This window comes from Astatotilapia calliptera, chromosome 2 (genome assembly GCF_900246225.1).
Source record: "Astatotilapia calliptera chromosome 2, fAstCal1.2, whole genome shotgun sequence".
In the NCBI taxonomy this organism is placed as follows: domain Eukaryota; kingdom Metazoa; phylum Chordata; class Actinopteri; order Cichliformes; family Cichlidae; genus Astatotilapia; species Astatotilapia calliptera.
The window spans coordinates 36,219,567-36,244,890 of NC_039303.1; the positions used below are offsets into that span (position 1 = coordinate 36,219,567).

The window sequence follows — 25,324 nt, forward strand, 5'->3', positions numbered from 1 at the left end:
ATCAATGTTTTTTTTTATATTCATGCTTTTACTGACGTCTCAGTCGCTTTTAGTCAGCTTTCTGGAGAAGAATATGGCACTGTGGTCAGACCTACCATCCCCCCCAGTAGCTTTTCTGGCTACTGAAGCACATTAAAAATCATTAATAACTTTTCAGGTTCTCTGAACTTGAGGCTTTCCTCCTGCATGCTTTGGGAAGACTTAAAGTGTAGTTGTTGTTGTGATTTTGCTTCTCCACAGCCCAGGAATTTAAACTATGCTTTAATGTGTACTTACTTCATATCATAAATTTAAAAACAATTAACTCACTAACTAGGTAGCTTAATGACTTGTGCTCAACTAGGAAACCAATTACAGGAATGCCCAATAATAAATAATAAACAAGGGTTTTAAGTTTTACCTTTTTAGCCAGCTGTGTCAGAGGTTTAGTCCCAGCTAAATCCGTGAACCAGTTATTGATGGAGCTCTGTGACCTCGCTGTGACAAGCCAGAAATTATCCTTCTGGTTGACCTGTGGTTTACGCTTCCCTGTGTCTGGAAACGTGCTGTAGCGCAGCTTCTCTGCAATAATGCTGCTGAAGTTTGAGCTGATCTATAAAGAGAGAGGGGAACATGTAAGATGGCCAAAATCCAGCAGGGAGGGGGGGGAATCTATCCAGTTGTGAATGGTATGCTAGAGCAGGAGCTGTGTTAAAATGAGCCATTACCTTGGAAGGGTTGAAGTTGACATTTTTGGCACTGCCATGTTCATCACCGGATACAGCTGGTTGGTTATTGAATCCTTGCTTCACATTCAATGCAGTCAACTCATCCTGAAACACATTTCAGCGAAGAGAAATGATATTTTTCATGCGACGTTAGTGGTATAATTTGAGATCCCAGACCACTGAGAAAGTCAGGATGCGTGGTTGATTGGTTTTGCAGACATGACGTAAACATAAATAACAATAAAAACATTTTTTTAATTATTATTGGGGAAACATAAAGAGTCACTTTTTCCATTTGCATCAACAGATTACATCAGGTTATTGCTGGATATGAACGAACAGGGATACCTCAGCTAGGCCAAACTCCAGTCTAAAAACTCAGCAAATAATTTACAGCTTGCTGGTAATAAAGATTAGCTTTGAAGGTCTGGTTATTCGTAAAAACAAACCATATGGCTATTAAACAGAAACAGTCACGCACAATCCAACACCGAGCGCATATTGTTTAAAACCACACAGTAAGACAATGGCTGCAGTTTATATCAAACTGCAACGCATCCGCCACCCGAAGAGTTAGCTTAGCAAACTCAGCGATCTTACCAAGTAGCTGATTGTCAACTAAGAAGGGCAAGCTAGCTAACAAACTGACAACTAGGTTCTGTTCATTGTTATTGCTAGGCCCAGACCGTTCACAGGACTGCAAGCTAGTGTTAGCTCGCACAGCTCCTCTGCCTACAATTTTCCTCGAGAAAACGTTACTCCCGGCCGTTCAGGGAGCACGTCGTCAAATCTGACCTCTTTTTGCTTTGGATCTTGCGGATAAACGTCCGGAGGGCCGAGTCGGGGCCGCTTTAATGGACGGTGTTCGTAACTTAAGATCCCGAAAGCAGCCATCATCCAGCGGCATCACAGCTAAGGCTTTCCTCCTTCCAGCAGCCTGGGGCGAGCTACAACAGCCAAACTCACTTCCGGCAGGGTTCCAGTCGTGAACTTCAAAATAAAAGTCAGGGAAACTAAATTGCATAAAAAGCTTTGTGCTTTTTAGTTACTCTAGTAAACCGCCAGTAGACCCTATACAGAAGAAGTTACTCTAGTACAGGGGTCGGCAACCGGCGGCTCCGCGTGGTTTGGGAAAATAAATTAGTTTTTTTAAGTAATTAGCTTTTGTGTATTTTACTTATGTTAGTTCTTTTTTAACTTGTAGTTCTAAATTGGAAGATTGTTGTGATATTGAAATATAAATCTAAAATGATATTCTATTATTTTTTGATCGCTCAAAATAAGCCGCTCAAACAGCGCTCACGCCTCACAGACGACAGCTTACAGTCCTGCGTAAAGTTGAAAGTGACTTCGTACAGCCTCGATTTGCAGACGCTGTGCGCAGAGGTTCAGGAGCAGAAGTCCCATTGTAAACATATCACGGCAGACCCGACGATGTTTCCATGAACAGGCTTTTCAGCATCTCTTTACTGACCACTTTTCACACACGGGTGCTGTACGCATACAGCCGGCTGTAGCTTTGCAGCTCACTGCCCGACACACACCAACACAACAGCATAGAGAGCACAGACGTTAAGGCGTGATTGCGGGCGCCGCTCAGGTGCGTCCGCCTCCCCTGCAGCGGGGCTGCACACATTAACCGGGTAAAATACATATTTAGGCAGAATTTTGCAAACATCTGCTTTTCATTTTCCAATAATTGTTTTAACTTTTGGAGCCTTGACCTGAGGCTCCAAAAGTCCAAAGGCGATATAAGGGTGGCGGCTCACAACAGTTTTTGTTTGCTGGATCATTTTAGTTCAGCTGCGTGTCTTTGCTTTTGTTATATTTCTTTAAGAGTTCAAAGTGTGTTCATTACATAAATAAAATGTAATTTTCTCTGTAGCACTTCATGGATTTAAGCAACACACCTTAGTTGTTCACACAAAGCATAAAGGTAAAAAAACAATATATACAGTGTTATCTTCATTTTAGATGTCAAAAAGTATTTGCGGCGCCCAGTGTTTTCTTTTGCGTGGAAATTGCGTCCAAATGGCTCTTTGGGTGTTAAAGGTTGCTGACCCGTGCTCTAGTAAGTAAATAGAGAACAAATAATGTTTTTCCTTTCTGATTAAAAGTGCGCTATTAAAAACACTCACGTGTATTTGGTTATTAGGCTATTATATAATATTAGATTTAATTAGGGGGTATTTAGCTTTAATGTCTGACTAAAAAAATCTACATCCTGCATAATTTGTGGTCTCCCATTTAACCTTTAAAGCCTAGTCAACACACGCACGCACACAGATATACAAAATAAATATACATGGTTTTTATACATGGTGTAATACGGCAAAATAAGTTTGTACATCTCTAACTAACTGGAAAGTCAATATTTGGTATGAGCACTTTTATTCTTAAACACAGTCCGAACTCAGGCAAGCTTTCTTGTAATTTCTTTAAGATGTCTTCAGAAATAATCTTCCAGAAAATTTTCCATATTTAACTCCAGTTTCAGCACATTAGCAGTTATCTCAGTGTAATATGAAAATCTGTCCCTCCAGTTCGGACTGAGGAAGTCAGAGTCTGAGCTTTTAAGAAGAAAAAACTTCACAGTTAGTCAAACATTTCAAATATTTTCCTCCAAAAAAATAAAATAAAAAGTTACAACACAAAAACACTGTGGACTCTCTTCAAGTATACATTATAGCATGAAGGCAGCAGGTAAGGTTATTGTAAGGTGTGTGATGAGGAGGTAAATCCTGGGCAAAAAATATTAACATTCTGAGTCTGATATGCAATCATTTGGGGGTCCGAGAAAACACACACAAAGGTTACTCCAAATGAAATGCAGTGTAACTTTTGCATTATGTGGAATAGTTCAAGTTTCATAAATTAAAGGTATTCCCTTTACTCCTGTGTGACTTCACGATCTTCAGATATTTCCCTACCTTGTAAGGAATTAATGTTATTTACCAACAGCTGTTTATGCCAGTTTGGTGGATTTTCATACTGCAGGAAGAGGTGACCAGATGGGAAAGTCATATGTTCTATTTGTTACTTTCATGTTTCTTCACTTGGAGTTGATCTCAAGGGTTAAAAAAAAAAGTGGATTTCTTAGTTTTGCTGAAGCGCATGTGGGCAGATTGTTGCTGAAATCTGCAGATTAGGACTTTACACTTTTGAAATGTTCTCATAAACCCCAATTTAACCTTTGCGTTTGTTGAACGCCTGCATACAGTACTGGAGGAGGCCTTAGATGTCATGTTCATGCGGGGTTATTCTGAAACAAAAGGCTTCACAATTCCCTAACGAGCTAATGGAATATTCATGTATAAATGTCTCTGTGACTTTTATAAAATAGACTGAAAAATAGGAGTTGACTGATACAGCGTGACTCGTCTGCGGCACTGTTACACTCACATTGGAAATGCTTTAAAATTCAGTAGAACCAGATGTGTTTTGTATTCCATGCATTCTTTTCCCCTGTCAAAAAACAAAACAAAAAAAAAAACACACACTGTGTCTGCAGTACCCACAATGCAAATCATGTTTACTGGTAGCATTGGGTACTATTTCCTCAGGCTAATAGCCTCAAGCGGGAATAAAGTGAGGGTGATAAAGGCCGGTAAGCTCACTTCTTTTAACTGATTCTCATTTTGAAACTTGTAGCTAACTCTAGGCAAGTCACCCAAGGAAAAATCATCAGATGTTTTGCTGCTAAGGAGCAACAAGACACTTTACAAAACTTTCTTTTTCCCTCTATACTATACTGACTGCTCTTACTTTTAAAATAATGCAATTTCCTTTACCATTAAAACAAGAGTAGCATGAAGAAGGCTCAAGGCTTTCAGGCTGATAAAGACCTCCACAGCATGTATGAATCGAGTCTAGTAAATCAAAAGCATGTATCGAAATTATTTCAATGTGAAGATAAAACATGAATTGCCCTAGTTTGTTTTCTCAAGGAATGCAAAAGATCCTTTCCAAAAATTCCTCTGGTAACACTTTCCTGCGTATGCATTCATAACCTTTTGAGGAATCCAGAGACAAATCAAACAACCACATAACATCCTTGATGGACATCTTATAAGAATAGACTAGACACGTCACCAATAAATTAAAAATAGGTTTATTCAAAAAAACCTCTATATATCAAAAATCCCACATTTAACAAATTTATATTACAGCTTCACAATCTCAAGTGTACAAAGGCAATCTTGAAAATAAGGGATATTGCACTTTTCATGATTGTTCAGCACATACTCGAAGGCAGACGTTTGCAGTCCTCTCATGTGTGAAAACAGAACATGTACAGACACACCCTGATGGTTTTCAGTTTTGTTGCAAACCACACACCATACTTCAACACCTAAATGATCTTGCTGGCAAAACATTCAACTCCAGCATTTGAAAAGATGAGCTAATTTGAAAACACAGTGCTTGCATGCAGTCTAAAAAGAGCATGCTTACATGGCTAACTCCATTATATAACCTGGAATTGTTTACAGGTCTAGGCACATATCACATCTGCAATAATTTACTGAAATTATCTCATTACAGCAACAACAAAAAAACACAAACATTTTAGCCTCTTTTGGAAAGCCATTTTGAGGAATGAACAGAAGGTGATGTTTTTCAAATATACTGTATTTAATAATTAATTCAAACAAATAAATTCCTGACATAAACAAACAAACATCAGTAGCAATGCAAATAAGAAATTAAATCTGATCCACACCATTTTCTGCCTAACGTTAATTTCCTGGACTGTCAGGTCTCAGTCATGGAAATAAAACTAATTTAGTGTCTGACTGATTAACTGAAAAAAAGAACCATCCTACGTCCTTCCAAGTGTCCACATGACACATAAAGTGCTATTGTCAGAGACGCAGCTCTGTTTCACTTGCAGCTAATTGTTTGGTGCCCAGGAAACAACTCCTGTGACACGGCGGCAAAGAGCAGGTGGCTGATAGATCTCACTTAGCATACTAAGATTTGATGTGCTGTTAGGAAGTGCTGTCTCTGTGTCTTTGGTGAGGAAATAAACGGACACGGTTGCATGGACAACCCATCAGTGGATTTCTTTACTCATCATTTTCACACTTGGCAGGATTTGTGTGTGTGCGCAAATCATTTATTCAGCTTGATATTTTGTAGGATCACAGCTCAGGTCCAAAGTTCAGCTCCAGCGTGTTTTATCTGTTTTGGTTTTCTGATGCTTCTATCATGGCTCTAAATCTTGAGTTTTCATCTGCCAGCAAGGCAACGGGACTGTCAAACTCCAAAATCTACGAGAATGAAAAGGATAAAACAAAATCAGCACTTGCATATAAAGTCTGGGCACATTATCTCCAAACTTACTCCAACCGAAGATATTTCCCAGCGGCCGTGTATGAAAAGCATTTCAATATGTGGGAAATATTGTCCTCAGACAGCCTTTGCTGCACTTTGCTGAATCATAAGTTCCTATAAGGAGTAGCGATCACTCCCGGCACACAGTGGCCAACACTGTTTGAGCCATGTTGACATTATCAACGAGGCTCGAACAACAAAATATTTTGGGATCTTTTATAATACAGGCAAAGCCAAAGATTACAAAATGGAAATGTAATTGTCTTTTTAATGCAAAATGCATGAAGTAATGAACCATTTAGGTACATCTAATAGTAATAAAACAACACGCTTACGAATATCTGTGATTTTTTCACTCCACTGCACAGCCAAAAAACTGGGTGTAAATTCAAGCTATAAATCTTGTCTCTTCTGATGCATCCATCTTATTTTACTCTACTTACTGATGCCAAAAATGCAAACTCAACTGATTAAGGGATAAGGGCTGAAACACATAAACTGGTGACTACTTGTGTGCTTTTCATGTTATCAGCTACCATCAAGAGTCTTGAAAACTGCTCAAGTGAAACATGAACTGTCTCATTCCATCCGTCATATCAAACACACAGTAATTTAGGGAATATCACATCAACGATTGAGTTTCAACCACTGGACCGAGTTTCACAGTCAGACATACTGCATTTATATTCACCTGGCCGCTGTCCATGACCATGACTCTGCTGCAGCTCATCACTGTGTTGAGACGATGGGCGATGATGAGAGTAGTGCAGCTGCCAAACGCAGTGCGAATGGTCTCCTGGATGAGACGATCTGTCTCGGTGTCAATGGCTGCTGTTGCCTCATCCAATAAAAGGATCTTTAAAAAGAGACACATGCATTCATATTATGGGAGTTTGGTTACTTCGATTGCACTGTTTCATTGACTCTAACGACCCACATTATGGAATCGAGTAATTTTTTATAATATAAAAAAAAACGATGCAAATATTGCTCAAAGCAAAGTTTTTGTTTTCAGTGAAGGAGAATTTATATGATGTGAGAGGCATTTGAGGGGCAGGTGTGTGATAGCTGATTTAATCAACCAAGGTTGCAGAAAAATAAGATGAAATAAGAAAACTGAAAGAAACCTTCCAAACAAAGCAAAGGCTGAAATTGTGGTGCACATGCATGGTTATTGACATATAAAGTTATGAAATAGTACTTCACAAAAATAGCTGAAAACAAATAAAATTATACGCTATGTCCTGATGATGTCTGACCTCATGCTATCAGTTCAGAAGCCGTACCAGCTATGGGATACCACCAGCAGGGGGCAGTGGTATCCCATGCAGGTGGTTGTATGGCAAGACTGATTATTCATTTTAGAACTGAGGAGTTTATCAACTATTCCACATGGAAATATAAACCAGCAGCATTATACAATCAGCACCTTGCTGTTTCTCAGCAGGGCTCTGGCCACACAGAGGAGCTGCCGCTCTCCCACTGAGAAGTTCTCTCCGTTCTCTGTCACCTCTGAGTGGAGTGAATGAGGCAGCTGGCTGACCTGAGGAAGGTCAAAGGGACATAAAGATGTAAAAGGAAGCAGCTTTAGTCATGTAAAATATAATTTACACTCCAACCAATTTGTAACTCACCATTTCTTTTATATGTGTCTTCTCAAGAGCTTCCCAGACCTCAGCATCAGAGTATTGATCCCATGGGTCTAAATTGCTCCTATTGGAAATAAACCATGGTATTGACGTTCATACTGATTATACATTATGACAGTGATAAATGGACAACACTTATATATTATACTATTATACTTTTCTAGTCTCATGAAGTGTGTTTTTTTATGCAGAGGACCACACACCCTCACAAATTGGTACATCTGGGGCAGGTTTTAGGGTGATCGAAGCAAACTCAACCTCCTGAAATGCATCTGCCCGTGTCTATTTCACATTATGACAAGAAGGGCAGCATACTCTGATCCTGAGCTCAAAACAATCCATGGCCAGGATCGATTCTGACCTGCAGCTGAGGGAATTCATTCACAAAACAGAGGTGCTTTTTTGCTTTTGAATACTCTGGCCTGTCAGACCTAGCACCCCTGTTGTTTAATTTCTTAACACAAAGCATCATTTTTCCTTTTTGTAATGGGCACACATCAGATCACCGCTGTGCACACACAGCAGCGACATCTTCCAACATCTCCCAAAAGCCAATTTCAGGCAAAATTGAAAACACAATCACAGACACTGAGTGACTAGATGGAAAATATCCTGCTCACGTTTGATGTTCAACACATATACTATAGCTTTAAACAGATGGGCTGACTATAGGCACTTTCGAGGAAGAGAGTAGCTATCTACCTGGTTGTACAACTAAAACAAATTTTCCATTAAAGCAGATGCATTAATTGCCAAAACGTTGGTGTTTTCTGATATGATTTTTTAGCCAAAAGATTTTTAAGGTAGTTCAATAAACCGGTTGCAGTGATTAATAATGAAAGTAATTATCAATGGATTACCTGATAGTACCGATGAAGAGCACAGGCTCTTGAGGAATAATAGCTAGCTTGCTCCGCAGGTCATACAGACCGATCTGTGCAACATTGACTCCATCAATGATAATAGAGCCCCCAGTCAGCTCCACAAGTCTGAACAAAGCTACTCCTAGGGAGGACTTTCCTGCAAACGCATATAGAAAACATGCTGCGTTAACAAATGCAGACACATTTAAGTGGAAACGGAAGCTGAAAAGTCTGCCGGCTGGGGAACTGAAAAGGTCAGTCGTACCTGATCCAGTGCGGCCCACAATGCCGATGGTTTCTTCAGGCAGGATAGTGAAGGACAGGTTCTTAAGCACCAGCGGCAGATCATCGCGATAACGCATCTCAACATCCTGAAAGGTGATCTTTCCCTCCTGAGGCCAGGAGGGGGCAGGTTGGGCTGCCTCAGGACTTTGTCTAGGTGCTTCGCTCTCAAGAGTCTTAGATAAGGAAAAGGTGATGGTATCTGGCATTAATCTGTAAATCTCTGTGTAGGGGCAAGCCCCCTAACTGATTTGTAGTGATTTTCTTTCTATGAGATTTTCTTGGCACGTCAGAAGAAAAAGTTGAGCTGATATTGTGGTTTGATGGCAGTTGTGTGACATAAGCTCTATCATGTGCCCTGGAGTGTGTTAATACTGCACAAGAGGTTTCTATCATTCCTAATCAAATGCTTGTGACACACACACACACACACACACACACACACACATACACACACACACACACACACACACACACACACACACACACGGACTTGCCAACAGCCTTGAATTAAAACGGTGTCATATTTCTCATGTGGTCTGGTCTAGTGCTGTTATTTCAGACATGCTGTTACACAATCCACCTTTCTCACTGTGCTAATCAATGCTGTTACCTTTATATAATGATTGATCCTCTCAACAGATGTAAAGCGAGCTTCTGTCTCGGTGAGGAGCCGCACGGTAAACTGAAACAAGCCAGTCAGCTGGAAGAGAAAGAAAAGCAGAGGGGTAAAAAGGTTAATGATTAACAGTGTCACACCAATTACTATGAAACACTCGCTATTTATGTGCGCTGCCCCCCTTCAGCAATTGAGCAATAAAACAACTGGCAATTTACAGCCTAATAAACAGGTTTGCTGATATGGCTCCTTCACGATCTTGTTAATCGATTTCAATTCTCTGTGTCGATTATAACATGCAGTAAAGAACAGAACCTTAAAAAACCAAAAACTGGGCAATGAGAAAACAAACATATTTCTAAGACACACTGTGAAAATCATCCTGTCTGTGTACAGCAAGGTGAGAGTGTGCGTTAAAGCCAGACCATGTAACCTGTGCTAATCAATGGCTGCTTCATGCAGTGCTACAAGACCCATATTAAGCAGCAAATAACAGCTAAAATACTGCAGAATAAAAAAGATGAATGATGTTTTGTTCTGTCAAACACAAAAAGCCTCATTTTAATCTGTCTCTTCAAATCGATGAAGCAAACATTAAAACTAGGCAAGGTGAAGATGCCAAGAATGACAATGGTAACCCTGTTAGAGTTCAATGTTCCACCTTGAACTCTTACTTCATGGGATTCCTGTGGTTATATTGTGGTTACGTAACTCCTACCCAAACAATGGTGCAGACAAAGCTTACCACCCATGGCAGCAACCAGAACACCCACACTGAAGAATCTGTTCAGGACTAACTTGAAATTCTCAACAAAGAGCTCCCAGTGTTGACTAAAATCCCTGTCTGATTAAGCATCCACAGGATGCGCCTGCAACAAGACCTATCCGGCCCGTGCTGTACACGTTGGCAACATCCAGCCACATGTGCTTGCCCCAAACTGCCTGGACCAGTTTTCTCAATAAGGTTAAGTACACAAGGCGATCGGTGTATATTCAGACAAGTTTTAACTCACATTTAGACGCACACAGTTATAGAGGCTGCCTTGCTACCCTTCCTACACAGCCCGGAGCTTCAAACTGTCAACTTTTTTGCCATTCAGAGGACCAGAGCCGTCAGTGTTTTTGCACATTCTGTGTTACTACATGAGTTTGTTTACACACCTGCACTGCATATGATATGGCCAAGCCTGCGTAGGCTGGAGGTATCTGATTGTGCATGAAGACAATGAGCAGTGCTACAGCAGTGATAAGGGAGATACTGATGAGGTCCAGGCGGATAGCCAGCCAACGCATTGCACAGCTGAAGAGGTAGTTTGAGGCCTGGTTGGTGTCCAGCAATTCCTGATATCTGAAAAAAAAAGAGAGGGAGAGAAAGAGAGATACCGTAAACTAATTTCAGCCAGAGTAGAAGCAAGCAGAGCTCTGCACTCTCCTGCTTGCTGAGGGGAAATATTCTGGTATGGGCTCTGGTATGTTTACTAACAGAGGAGCAAACTCAAAAACTACAAGAAGAGATAAGATGAAATTAAAGTTTAATGATGCCCATAGCTAGCCTTGTACTCACCTTTGGAGGAAATCATGCCCTCTTCCATAGGCATGGATGGTGGAGAGGCCTTGAAGGCTGCTGGTGATGTGAGAGGTGAATGGCGATTGGCTGATATTCTCCAGGCGCTTTAGCTCACGAAGCAGTACCCTGCAAGTGAACAATGAAAATCATACATTGAACTTCCATGAAATTCACATTTTTATTTAAAATACATAGCTCAGTATTGATGTTACTCTGAGCCGTTTCCACTGTGTATACATCACAGAAGCAGATATATTAGAAACACATTAGAACTCATTTATGTTGTGATTTGCAGCCCTAAATGGTTATGAAAATCCTAATGAGTCAGCACACTGCAGAACTGTAAAGCCTCCACTCATCTTAGTCTCATTTGAATGAAAATTGTAAGGCATTGTGAGAAAGTGCGCTCTAGCATGTGCGGGGTAAATGGTTCAAATGGATTACATTCAACTGGAAATCACAAAAGACGAGCCGGAGTACGTGCAAAAGAGACAATTTTATGAAACACGAGAGTAATGTTTGTTTTGACAACCAACGCACGTATGTTATATTTCAGTTAAATTGACAGTGCAGCTTTCAGCCACATTTTTACTTTACTTGCACTGGCCTCTATTTCGGAGGGAAAACTGACCTCACACGTTAATACCGAAACACAAGTGAGGAGTGAAGGAATGGAGAACGCATCAGCTTTAACGATCCAAGAGCGCTGCAGACAAATCATGATGAAATGACGGGCAGAGACGGATCGGCACATGGTCCAAAACATGGCACCAGTTTTTCTTACTTCCCTACCGTTTCCCTCTATCTGATGCTTGTGCAACATTATGAGCAGTGTTTCATACACACAGACAGCCAGACATCAGACTCGCCATTCGAGACAAAGTGTCGGGGAGAGAGTTATACTGACAAAGGTGTGGTGTCTTCCTATTTTTAGATGCCAAGACTGAACGAACAGTACATGGGAATTACACATCTCCTATGAATCATTCAGTTTTCTCATAAAAAGCTGCGAAGAGAGACGGAAGGAACATGACACTTCCTCGCTTCGAGGCTGTGATCCAGACAAACATGTTTATGCCCTGGGCTGCTCCGTCTCAGAATTCAATAAAAAGCTGCTTTAGAAGTGGGTAATATCAATGGGAGATCTAGGTTGATGTAACATCCATAAATATCTCGGGATGTCGTGACTTTGTCAGATACAGCATTTCGTCCTGTTCAACAGCATTGCCAAGGGTCATCACTACCTTCCAGTGACAGGTGGGGATCATCTCTTCCTTCTGGGTCTCTGTTGTTTACTCAGAATTCATCACTAATTCCTGCACTACCCATAAATAAAATGTTTCTTTAAAGATGACTGAAGATGATTAGTGATTTATTAATCACTCGAGAGACAAAAATGGTGTCAAGTCTGATTAAAGTAATCAAGAATTCCAGTTTAAAAATATCAAGCGGTACATACAGAGATTGGGAGGGAAAGTTTTAAATGTCTGAGCTCCCTGAAACTAAATCCACCTCCAAACATAATCATAGCTACTGTATATCAGTTTATCTTATATTTGTCATTATGATACAAGTCTAAAAGTCAAAAACACTCATAGTTTTATGTGTTTAAATCGAAATGTGCTTTCAGATTTCACATCGGAGCAGCAATAACACAGAGACTCGTGAGCTTCTTGAGCTCACTGATAGAGGAAATAACAATATGCTCTGGTTATTTCCCGAGACTCCGGCGAGCTGTTGTTTCCCTCTGTGGTTTCACCTATATTGCACAACTGCTGAAAAAATTATATAAAATGACTAGGTGCATTTGCAAAATTTACTATGGAACAGATCAGTTCAGATAAAGATTATCACAGTACTTCTTTCCATGGTATTTACCTTTAGCAGTCTCTCTCTGTGGTCCAAAGTGACTCCATATTAAACACTACTGATTAGAGCATGTTTTAAATAAGTGGAGAAGATTTTAACTGGCGGCTTGTTTGTGTTTGTCTTTTACTTTTGCACCTTGTGGTCTTGTTACATAATTTCTTTGTGCAAGCAACTGTACAATGACAATAAAAGTTCTCAGTCTGAATAATGGCAAATGGTCAGTATTTGTATAGCGCTTTACTTGGTCCTAAGGACCCCAAAGCACTTTACACAATCATCCACCCATCCACACACTGGTGATGGCAGCTACATTGTAGCCACAGCCACCCTGGGGCGCACTGACAGAGGCGAGGCTGCCGGACACTGGCGCCACCGGCCCCTCTGACCACCACCAGTAGGCAACGGGTGAAGTGCCTCGCCCAAGGACACAACGACCGAGACTGTCCGAGCCGGGGCTCGAACCGGCAACCTTCCGATTACAAGACGAAGGCCCAGCTCTTGAGCCACGATCGCCCCAGTAAGTGCAGTAGTGAGTTAAATATTTTTGGATTAGCAGTTCTCAAGACTTGTACCAGACTTTCACCCAGACTGAATGATCCCTGCTCATATTTGTGTATGGGAAGAATGTCTTAAGCAATAGTTTTCCAGGCTTTCTGAAAGCCTTTCAAAGTTTATCTTTGGCTGTTTTTTTACTCCACACATTTTCAGTCTAGTTCTTGTACCTGATCATCTTCAGAGGAATATGTTGACCTATGAATCATTCACGCATAAAAAGGCAACAAACTCAAAGGAAGAACCAGTGTTGTGTGTACACCTAACAGACAATCAACGATAGAACCAATTTTATATTCTGTCTTTTGATATGTTGTTATTTGCAGCTTGCTATGTTATGTGACAAAAGAAATGGCAAGCCCGGGGATCATCTTCAGCAGATGAAAGTTGTGTCCTTAATAAATAGGAAAAAAAGCCAGAAAAGGCTTGACATAGGACCTGAGAGATACATCTGTCCCTTCAGCTTATCTACTGTTTGTCGAAGCCTCATCAGAAATGGTCACAGTGGAGGCTTCGCTGTCAAGAAGCCATTCTTAAAAAGGGCAAACAGGGAGAAACACCGAGGTTTGCTAAATTACACAAGAACTGGACTGAAAGTGAGTGACAAAAGGTCTTATGGAGTGAGGAATCCAAATTTGACATTTTTGGTTCAAATCATTGTCAAATTGCACAGAGGAGGTCAGGAGAGTGGTACAACAGTGAGTGTCTACAGCTATCTGTAAAACAGTGATGGTGTTGGGAAATTATGAATGCAGAAAGTAGTATATAAGTATATTCACTGACAATTATTAGCCCGAAGCAGCTTACCACTAAGTTCAACCATCACAAGTACGTGACAAGGCCTTTCCCTAACAGAAAACTAAAACTTATTCAATCGTTTAAGCCTCAAAGAGGCCTTTGAAGTCTTTGAAAAGGCCTTTGAAAAGGAGACATGACAGAGACATGTAGCTTTTACAAAATGTCATCACTCTAAGGGTCTAAATTTCAAACTATTTCACACACAGAAGAGTAGACAGTTTGATTTATTTTCATGTATTTTTGGTTTTACTTCAGTCACTCGTGATGTTTTGATGAGCAGTTCTCAAGAAAGCTGCAACCCACAATCTGCCAGCTCTGCATGGCCACATTTTAAAAAGGAACAAACAAACACACACACAGGTCTGTTTTCATATCTTAGTGGGGACATCTAATTGACATAATGCTTTCCCTAAAGGCTCACCCTAACCCTAACCATCAAAAATGAATGCCTAACCCTAACCTGATTGTAACCCTGACACTAAAACCACATTTTGAGTCTCACAAATGCCTTCAAATTCATAGGGATGGGATATTGTCCCCATAAAGTCTGCTGGTCCCCACAAGTATAGTAACATTCCAATATTTGGTCCCCACTGGGGTGATTAGATCCAAACTGACTAAACTAAGCGTAAGGCAAAGAGTATGTTTGTGTACAAGAACTTGAGCCACATGACAAATGCTAAGAGCAAGTCTTAAATTTTGATATATCTAACCTAAACTTTGTGCACTGTGTCATATTCCCTCAGTGCAAAAATGGGAAAAGTAAAACAAAACAGGAAAAGAGCCAAAAGGCTTTGAGAATCACCAGCTTTCCTCCATTCTCAAGTAATTTCTCAGTCCTTGTTATAGCTGGATTTAATTTTCTTTATCGAAGCATCCATCAGGCTTAAAGAAAATCTGCTTAACTTTGCTTTCTTCACTGCTGTCAAGTCAAGTCAAGTCAAGTCAAGTTTATTTATAGAGCACATTTAAAAACAACCAAGGCTGACCAAAGTGCTGTACAGTAAATACAGATAAAAATACAATAGAACACAATTTTGTAATAACACCTCGCTGATAAAAATAAAATAAAAATATATAAAACAAATAAATTAAACCTTTCTAAAAGCCAATGAAAAGAGGTGAGTTTTAAGAGCGGTTTTAAAAGTTTCTAGGCTTTTGGAGAGTCTGACGTGAGGAGGTAAACTGTTCCACAGTCTGGGTGCAGCCACAGCAAACGCCCTCTCTCCCTTTGTCTTTAATTTATACCTGGGAACATCTAAAAGCATCAGGTCGGCTGACCTCAAAGATCTCCTGGGGCGATAAGTACTAAGGAGTTCTGACAGGTAAGAAGGTGCAGTGCCATTTAAAACCTTAAAAGCCAGCAATAAGATTTTAAAATCAATCCTAAAGGCAACTGGGAGCCAGTGGAGAGAGCAGAGAACCGGAGTGATGTGGTCTCTTTTTTTTGAACCGGTCAACAGGCGAGCGGCAGCGTTCTGCACCAGTTGAAGGCGATGTAGACAGGAACGATCTAGGCCAGCATAGAGGGAATTACAGCAGTCCAGCCGTGAAGTAATAAAAGCATGGACCACTCTTTCTAGATCGTTCCTGCAAAGGTAAGACTTGACTTTGGCTAAAATCCGCAAATGATAAAAAGATCCCTTAACTACAGAGCTGATTTGTTTATCAAGTTTAAAAGCATTGTCAAAAATAACACCAAGACTCTTAATGGAAGAAGTGCAATCGGAGGTTAGGGGTCCCAAAAAGTCAAGAGAGAAGTTGGGATCTTTAGGAAGCCCAAACACAATGACTTCAGTTTTGCTTTCATTAAGGTGTAAGAAGTTAAGAGTCATCCAAGTCTTAATGTCAGACAAGCAGGAGAGTAGCGGCTGCAAAGAAACATTGCAGTTCAACCTCAGAGGGAGGTAGATCTGAATATCATCGGCAAAGATGTGGAAGGACACATTATGTTTACGGAGCACATCGCCCAGAGGGAGCAAGTACAGAATAAACAACAGGGGGCCTAGTATGGACCCCTGAGGTACGCCACAGGTGAAAGGAGCTCTGGGAGATGACAGTTCACCAAGGTGAACAGAAAAACTCCTATTATTCAAATAGGACTGGAAAAACTTTAAGACAGTGCCCTTTAAACCGACACAATGTTGAAGGCGGGATAGCAGTATGTTGTGATCTACAGTGTCGAAGGCTGCTGTCAGGTCCAGGGTTACTAAGACAGCAGCACAACCAGAGTCAACAGTTAAAAGCAAATCATTAAAAACTCTCAGAAGGGCGGTTTCTGTGCTATGCCGAGCTCTAAAACCAGACTGGAACTTCTCATAGAGATTGTTATTGTCAAGAAATAGCTGGAGCTGCGTGAGGGCGGCTCGTTCCAGTACTTTGGACAGAAAAGGGAGGTTGGAAATGGGCCTATAGTTAGAGAGTAGGGATGGATCTAGATTAGGCTTTTTAAGGAGAGGTTGAACAACAGCGTGCTTGAAGGGTGTTGGAAAACAACCAGAACTGAGGCAGGCATTGATCAGGACCAGAAGGAAAGGTCCGACTGAGTCCAGAACCTGCTTCAGAAGCCGAGAGGGGATAGCATCGGTGGAACAGTTGGTAGTCTTAACCTTGCAGACTATTTCATGCAGCTGAGAGAGAGAGATTGGTTCGAACTGATTAAAGGCAGAATGGCACAAAGACAAAACACAGGGATTGGAAGGTGAAGATGGAATGACAGACTGCAGGGAGGAAATCTTGTTTACAAAGAACTTTAGAAAGTCATTACAGAGGGTGGCAGAAGGTGTGAGGCTGGTGGATGTGTAAGGATTTACAATGGAATTTAAAACACGAAACAGAGTCTGAGGTTTATGGACACTACTGCTAACCAGGTTTGATATGTAGGAGGACTTGGCCTCTTTAACGGCTTTCTGATAGGTTGAAAGAGAGTCTCTGAGGATATTAAAAGAAATGTGCAGCTTGTCCTTTTTCCATTTTCTCTCAGCACACCTACAGGTGCGCCTGAGAGCACGAACAGAGTCTGTAATCCAGGGTTCAGCGTGAGCTTTGGGACGGAGTGTTTTTAGGGGAGCGATGAGGTCCAAAATAGAAGTACATGTTGAGTTGAAAAGAGCAGTTAAATCTTCTGCACACAAGGAATCAATCCAGTCCACCGTGGAGAGCTCAGAGTTGCTAAAAGTAGCAGAAAACTGAGATGGTACATGGGTATTGATGATCCGGTGACGGCGTGAAGGAGGTTTAACTGCAGCATCAGAACAATGTGCAGTGGCAGAAAATAGAACAGGAAAATGATCGGAGATACACGCACTCTCACAAATTTCAGAGATGTGGATACCCAAGCCGTGAGACATGACAAGGTCCAAAGTGTGACCCTTCTCATGTGTGGAGCCAGACACACACTGAGTAAGGTTGAAGGAATCCAACAGTGAAACAAAGTCTCTAACCAGGGGTTTAGATGGACAGCACACATGAATATTCAGGTCACCAACAATAAGAAAATGATCGAAATCTACTGAAAGCCCTGAAAGGAATTCCCCAAACTCACTGATAAAGTCCTTGTTAAATTTGGGAGGACGATATACCACTGCAATCAGTAACGGAGTGGATGAGTTTAGTTTAAAAAGCTGTAGTTCAAAGCTGGAAAAAGAGGAAAAAGAAATCTGATGGCAGTCATAAACAGATTTAAAAACACAGGCGAGGCCTCCGCCTTTGCCAGAGGACCTGGGAGTGTTTAAAAAACAACAGCCTGGAGGAAGAAGCTCAGAGAAAGCCACAGTCTCACCAGCGCGTAACCAGGTCTCCGTCAGGAACATAAAATCCAAGTCGTAAGAAGAGAAAAAATCCTTGAGCAGAAACGTCTTATTGGAGAGGGATCGAGTGTTGATCAAAGCCATAGATAAGGTGAGATCAGTAGCTGTCATCGGGGTTGATATGCGGGTGAGTGGGCGTAGGTTAGAGTTTGTAGCACCAAATCTGCGGATCCGTGGCTGTAGGAGAGCCGATGACTGAGGACCCGGAACGGAAACAGCGAGCGACGGACCCGGAGAGTCACGCAGGAAGGGAGCAAACACCAGGCGTGGGCCGGAGATGGCAGAGAGTCGCCTACCAGAGGAGAACGCCGCCGCCGGCATGGCGAGGAGTGAGCCAGATGACCGAGGGAGGCGCGGGCCAAGAAGCGGGCCTACCGGTAAAGCCGGAGCAACAGCAGGCGGAGTTTGAGAGACGGTTTTCACCCAGGGTCCTCTGGGCTGGAGTGAGCCCCTCACCGCAGCAGAGTAGCAGAAACCCATCTGAGCGAGGGGAGGATCAGCCAGGCAGGAGAGTGATAGAAATGCCTTTGTGCGAGCCAGGAGACCACTTCGCTTCCCTCGTCTTCTCCAACGTTTTTTCCGGTGTAGCTTGGGAGGGAGGAACCAGGTGCGACGTAGGTAAGGTGGAATACCATCGAACAGTGGAGGCACACCGCTTGTTTGTCCATCAAAGACAGAGGACAAAGGTGCTGACACTGCTGAGTCTCGAATAATAAAGAGAGTTTGCCGGTCATAAGTCCGGAGCGAGTTGATTTCCACAGTTAAGGCAAAGAACAGCAAACAAAAAACCAAAAAACAGGAGGAGGAGTGACGGCGAGCCGAACATACTGGCGCCATCTTGTACTAAAATTGGCTGTCAGATAAAGGCTGGACTTTAGAAAAGTGTCTCTCTTAAAACTTTGAATTTTAAAATGAGAGACACTAAAAATGAAGGGTATTGTTTCAATCTGTGGACCAGAACTAAACGAGATGAGAACTAAACAAAAGAAAACAAAAATGCAGGTGTTCTGATTAGTGAGTGACTTATCACCCTAACTTTGACGATCTACGGTGGGCTTTTTGCCTGTGTTAGCTCTGTGTGTTAAGCCTCACCTTTACTGCATGCACTTCACTCTTATCAACTCCATGTAGAGAAAATAAGAGGCAGCTGTCAGTTAAAAATACAACTCATAGGGGAAAGCAACTTACTGCTCTCCAATTACTTTGCATTGCATGACGGTATCTCCTTGTCAGTTACGCTTGCTTTGAAAAAAAAAAAGACTTTAAGCATCTGTGTGGTGGGATGAACCACCAAGAGACTAGCGGACCCGTAACTTTTGTAAACTTATGAAGGCAGGAAAAATGGAGAAACTGTGTGATCATGACTCTTGGTATGCCTGCATGTGGAGCATGTTTTTAGTGTACACAAATCACACTTTTAGCACATAGTTGATACAATCTTTCAAAAGTGGATATTCTGGGGTCAATAATTTGAGGGACCATACAGTATTAGCTACTTGAATTTTCAGAATTTCCATTATGTCCATATCTATCATAGAAAACAGCTCTTTTACTAAAAACTGGATAAATTATAGAGGTTTTACTCTTGATTTTTTAAGTTTTAGACTAAAATAAAGTCACATGAAGGCTCTTTACCCTTGGCTCAGCTCAATCATGTTGGCACACTTCATTCATCCATGGAAGCATACACCAGATACTGGGTGAGAGGTTACGCCGACAGCCACTTTAGAATGACGAATTAAAATGACAAGCAGAGAATCTTCTTGCTTGGCAGCCAATGCACCACTGTGCTCCCAAGCTGTTCTACTAGTTAACTCATGTTATAAACCTAACTATCTATCAAGTTAGCTAGTCAACGCTGAATCCCAAGTTGAGTTTCAAAGCCATGATCACAACTGCATTCACAGACACATTGTTAATCATCACGCATTTATCCAAACCCAGATGGATGCATCATGGGGTACTTGGGGTTCAATATTAGTTACAGTGAAATTTATTGCTTTTCATAAAAAGCTTAAGTCATTTTGTCTGTATGGAGCAATTTCACAGTATGGAGCTGACCATTGTACATTGTCTGCATTATAGTCTTGGAAAAAATAACAAAAGCCAAGATTAGGACGAGAGTGTTGAATGTCTGACCTGGAAAGACGATTGACAATGTAGAGAAAGCCTCCCAGAGGCAGGACTGAAATGAGGAACCAGGGGAAGACAATGCCCACCATTCCCAAGCAAAGCAGCACCAGGGACAGGTTCTGCAGGAGCATCTCAGCTTGCATGGTGAGACGCACATCCACTGTGGAGATAAAGTACATCAGATGCACTGTGTAGAGTCTCTCTAGGTCCCACTAAGTGTCTTTTGTCAGGGGAAAATCTATGAGCGGCAAAAAAACAGCAGAGTCTGCGAAAATATTAAACCCAACCACCCAAAGAAACAACAGCTCACAAATCAACATGTCAAGCAAAGACACCAGTGAAGTGCATAACAGAGAGCCACTCACTAGGGAAAACGCTCCATGTCAAATCACACTGTGTCTTTGCACTACACCTTGTCAACCAGGGTGACTTCACTGACTGAAAGGTCTCCTGGGGGAAAGGTTCACAGTCAAGACAAATCAAGACTCACCCTCGTCCATGTCCCTAGAGAAGCGGGTCAGGATACGACCCAGAGGTGTTGTATCAAAAAAGTGCATAGGGCAATGGAGGATCCGGCTGAACAGCTTGTCGTGGAGCACGGAGGCAGCCTTCACGGTGCACTGTCAACACAGACAACACATGTTGTGCTTGAACACGAGACCTGACACGTGTAAACAACAACCGTATGGACACATTCATTGCTTGGATAAACAGACAGTTGGAGTGAAATTGTCTGTTAGTCGACACAGTTTTAAACCTCAAAGCACAGCGGGTACAGTGGAACACATATGTTGCCCGAGTGTTATAAATGCTACATATGCTATGCATGTGCACAGTGGTGGGTAGCTGTCATGCACAGAGTAGTGCTGTCAAATCTTCATTTATGATGAGTTTCCGGGAGGCTGACATAAAAGGTCATGACCTACTGCGCATGAGACATTTCAACAATTGGACAGAAATTACATGTGGCAGCAGAGAACAAATTAATTCTATTAATGGAATATTTAACACTCACAAAGATCTCATCACAGCTAGAGGTAAAAAAAAGATTAGCCATCTTTGAAAAATTAGCAATTTTAAGTGGCACACATTAACGTGGGGATCTAACCTCTGCAGTGCAGTGTCAGGATGGGTTAGCTTGAAAACGAGGATGCACACTCGAGGGGATGCTGAAATACACGAGCGTGCACGCACACACACTCACACGCTCTTTCTCTCTGCTTCTTTGTCTCCGTTTCTCATAAAGAAACAGACTGATATGCATGCAGCCACTGTATGAGTTGTGAGACAGGACAGTGGACAGATAAACTGACTTGTCCTGCAAGCACTGGATCCATAAGAGCATGAACAAATGACAGTGTAGACGTTCAAGCAGGAGCGCTGTCTGGATATAAGGTACACATTCTACTCAATTTTAAAGTTCATCAGTGGTTAAGAGGACAAACGTGAAAGAAAGGGGCTTACCTTCACAAACACCAACCCTCTGATTGTCTTCAGCAACAACACAGCTCCCATGGAGATGATGTAAACAGTTGAATAGTACCGAATATGAGGGTTGAGTCTCATGCTGTTGCTCGCTATTGTTTCATTCACCGAGATTAATGATGTGTTCTGAGGGCAGATGGAGCAACAAATTACAGGCTGACAAAAAAAATCTTTCTTTCCCCATTTGGTCTCTAATGAAATTGAGAAAAGCACACGTTGGATCACAAAAAAAAGGCATGAAAATCAGTCCGTTGGGTGGTGTTTGCCATTCCAAGCACATTTCTCAACAGCAGCCACCAACTGCTTAGCTGCACATCTGTTTCTTTACTGCTCACTCTTGTTTTTAATTAAGTTTACCAAGGTGCTGTTACTTTTTTAATCATGCACATCCAGATTAATGCTCAGTCGGCTGCCACACTCATCCAAACACAGTAGTTATTTTTCTTTTGGGAGTCAAACACACACCACTGAGAATCCTGTATTATAGAAAACTAGAGTCATCTACACTCACCCCGCTGCCCTGTCTGATCCAGTGGCTCAGCCACCAGTTACTGAAAGCTAGGCTGCCTGTGGTGGAAACAAAGAAGAAGATGTTGATGACGAAGACTACTGGGCCTCCCGCTGCTTTGATGTAGGCTCCGTAAACAGACCACGGGACTGAACCAGAGCCTTTCTCTTCAGCTTTCATCAATGGTTCTAAATATAAAAGCCAGAAAAGAAGTTACTTATGAACCATTCTCATGGAAAACAGCGATTTACATGAGAAGCATGAAAACGGGCAGAGTTTCTCACCTCCTTTCTTGCTTTCCATCTTTGGGCTGACCTCGGCAACATCAGTGGCACTGTCAGCCTTATTTCCACCTACCCTCTGCTCTTTGTTTTTTAGTTTCTCTTTCACCAGATTCTGAGAGTAAAAAAGGGGAGTGGGGGAAGAGTTTTGACACATGTCACCAGCAGAAATCACAACGCCCATAGCAATGGCATTGTGGACATTATTAAAACAGAGATATTGGTGACATGGTCTTTAGCAGCTCACCAGTAAATCACTGCACACATAAATAATAAAAGCCTTTGTATGCATTAACATTTCCTTGCTACAGGGCCTGCCTTTCTGGGCTTATGAATTATTCAGCTTGTAATGTTCAGTTTTATTGTGTCGTGAGGGCAAAGATGCCTTATTCAAAAGAGTTGGCTTTGCTCCTCGTGCGCCCCTGGCCTTACCTCCTGTTGCATGCTGTTGAATAGCATGGCATAGTTGCGGTCTTTACCAATTAGCTGCACATGGGTACCGTGCTCAGCAATCTGGCCGTCCTTCATCAAAATAACAACATCGCACTCAGGAAGATACTAAAAGATAAATGCATGAAAGAGGCAAAAGAGCAAGATATTAATTTTGCAGACATTCTGTGGATTTTTGAAGGTTTAAACTTTTTATTAATTGATCGCAGGAGCTTTTCCAGCAAAGAGGCAACATTTCTCATGGTTGAAAAAGCAAGAAAGACTCAGTTCGACAGAAAGGACTGAAATATTCTAAAAGAGCAGAAACTGCAAAAGGATGTTGATGGAAATTATTGGAATTTCACAGGTGATACTTACCTGCAGCTGATGCGTTACAAAGAGTATGGTTTTGCCTTTAGCGGCCCCCCGAATGGCTTTACTGAAGATATGGGAGCCCACACAGGCATCAACAGCACTGAGAGGGTCATCCAGGAGAAGAATGGGCCGCTCACTGTAGAGTGCACGCGCCAGGCTCACTCGCTGACGCTGCCCTCCACTCAGGTTGGCACCCCTCTCGCCAATCTAAAAAGAGAAAATAAAAATACATTTTGCACAAAACTCTCCTCGTGCTGAGGCTGAATTAAATTTATTGCATAAAATGAAACTGCTGGGCATGATATTTGAGAAATCGATGTTTTCGGAGCTGACATTTTGTTAAAAAGAAGCAACAGATACCTCTGTCATGTCTCCATATGGGAGCTCTGCAATGTCTGGGAGTAAACAGCACGCCTCCAGCACTGCACTGTATCTAATGTCGAAACAAATATGCAAAGTTAGGGATAAATTTGCAGGTTTAGCGCTTTTTTACTTATAACACGGTTATACAGTACTTATTCTTACTTGTCTGGGTTATACTTATTTCCAAACAAGATATTTTCCTTGAGAGAATCATTTAGGATCCAGGCTTGTTGGGACACATATGCGAAGCCACCGCTGACAGCAACTTTTCCTTCTAACAGAGTCATCTAAAACACAAAGGCAGAAGGTAGGGAGCAGAGAAAACAGTTGAAAAAGTCCTTTTCAGATTGCAGGTTATACTGTGACATTGTGTGTGACTGAAAACTTCAGCAAGAAAAGCTGTCCTTGTTGTTATTCATGAGTTATTCTGGGTTATCTGAAGAGGAAATCTAAAGTGAGCATCTAGTTGAGCATTCACTCGAATCTCACCTGTCCCAGCAGAGCAGACAGAAGAGAGCTCTTTCCACTCCCGACACCTCCACAGATTCCAACCAGCGACCCCTAGTAGCAGTGGCAAAATAGAGAACATTCTCTAATGCTACCAAAGTAGCCTTGTAGGAATCACTGTTTAAAATGATCTTTACTTTATACCCTTTTGTCATGTTTAATATGAGTATTCACCACTGTAAGTAACATGTATGGAAGGACTACAACTGAGAAAAAGCATAATTAATCGACTTGATATGTGTTTGTGGTGTTACCTTCTTTATACGCAGGTTAATTTGGTGCAGGGTCTTGTGCAGTGGGGGGCGTATGCTTTGAGTGGAGGAGACGGTGCTTTGTGGACTCTCCTGCTCCATATTTGTGAGGAGACTTTGCACATTGGGGTTTTCCTTGTTTCCTTTGCCATCCTCTGTGGAAATGTACAAGCTAAGCTTTTCCCTTCGCAGCACATGCTTCATTACTCCTCGCTTCTTGGGAGCCGGGTTTGGCTTTTTGCCTTTTGCCTTTTCCCAAGCCAGCGTGGCAACCTGAAATTCTACGGCGTTGCCAGGATCCTCCATTTTTTCTACAACCTCCTCTCTGTCATCCATCGTGAAGAGCCTCTGTGGAGTCAAACGTAGTGGGATAGATTATAGACAACACGCATTGTGATGACCAGTTTAATAGTTACTTAAATATTTTAGTGCTTGAAAAACAAAAGTGCAGTTTAATCCTTTTTTAAAAACATGTTTACATGTGGTAAACAGGTTAAGTACTACGAAAACGGAAAAAATAAAGAAACGACTGTAAATAAAAAAAAAAACAAAACAGAAAACCCAAGGATAAATCTAATGATCAGAAGGTCGGGGGTTCAAATCCACTGAACGGCTACCCTGAGGTACCGCTGGGCAAGGTACCGTCCCTACACACTGCTCTCCAGTCACTGAATTGGTGGCTGCCCACTGCTTTACTGACTGATTGGGTTAAATGCAGAGAGTAATTTCACTACAGGGGATTAATAAAGTATATTTTTTAAAAAAATGCTTTTTACTTAGCTTTGTATTTATCACGTGTTTGGAAAACAGCAAAAAATGTCAGATGTGATACGTGAATAGGCTAAAAACTGCTTCCCCACTGACACACTATGTGAGTTTAATTTAGTGTGTGACCTCTAAAAAAAGGTACTTATTCTGAGAAGTGATATGGATTATTAAGTTC

The 25,324-nt window shown here is 41.6% G+C and overlaps 2 protein-coding genes across 7 annotated transcripts in view; both read right to left on the bottom strand.

Annotated features, from left to right (window-relative positions):
- The window catches only part of med12 (mediator complex subunit 12), a 33,161-nt gene extending 31,492 nt beyond the window's left edge, over positions 1-1,669 (bottom strand). For all 6 annotated transcript variants that reach the window (XM_026146379.1, XM_026146371.1, XM_026146353.1 and 3 more), the window contains exons 1-3: positions 1,503-1,669; positions 708-812; positions 401-592 (exon numbers count right to left, since the gene is read on the bottom strand). In XM_026146379.1, coding sequence (XP_026002164.1) covers positions 401-592; positions 708-812; positions 1,503-1,604 — 399 coding nt within the window. In that variant the 5' untranslated portion in view covers positions 1,605-1,669. The remainder of the gene's footprint in view (positions 1-400; positions 593-707; positions 813-1,502) is intronic.
- A 3,133-nt stretch (positions 1,670-4,802) lies between these two features.
- Positions 4,803-25,324, bottom strand: part of LOC113008737 (multidrug resistance-associated protein 5) — a 33,497-nt gene continuing 12,975 nt past the window's right edge. Inside the window, exons 11-30 of the mRNA XM_026146407.1 lie at positions 24,385-24,729; positions 24,113-24,184; positions 23,786-23,910; positions 23,621-23,693; positions 23,264-23,467; positions 22,889-23,014; positions 22,460-22,571; positions 22,179-22,363; positions 21,647-21,793; positions 20,673-20,802; positions 20,189-20,342; positions 11,019-11,147; positions 10,616-10,802; positions 9,449-9,538; positions 8,819-9,011; positions 8,551-8,710; positions 7,676-7,754; positions 7,471-7,584; positions 6,733-6,897; positions 4,803-5,977 (exon numbers count right to left, since the gene is read on the bottom strand). Of these exons, the coding sequence (XP_026002192.1) occupies positions 5,885-5,977; positions 6,733-6,897; positions 7,471-7,584; positions 7,676-7,754; positions 8,551-8,710; positions 8,819-9,011; positions 9,449-9,538; positions 10,616-10,802; positions 11,019-11,147; positions 20,189-20,342; positions 20,673-20,802; positions 21,647-21,793; positions 22,179-22,363; positions 22,460-22,571; positions 22,889-23,014; positions 23,264-23,467; positions 23,621-23,693; positions 23,786-23,910; positions 24,113-24,184; positions 24,385-24,729 (2,883 nt within the window). The 3' untranslated portion in view covers positions 4,803-5,884. The remainder of the gene's footprint in view (positions 5,978-6,732; positions 6,898-7,470; positions 7,585-7,675; positions 7,755-8,550; positions 8,711-8,818; positions 9,012-9,448; positions 9,539-10,615; positions 10,803-11,018; positions 11,148-20,188; positions 20,343-20,672; positions 20,803-21,646; positions 21,794-22,178; positions 22,364-22,459; positions 22,572-22,888; positions 23,015-23,263; positions 23,468-23,620; positions 23,694-23,785; positions 23,911-24,112; positions 24,185-24,384; positions 24,730-25,324) is intronic.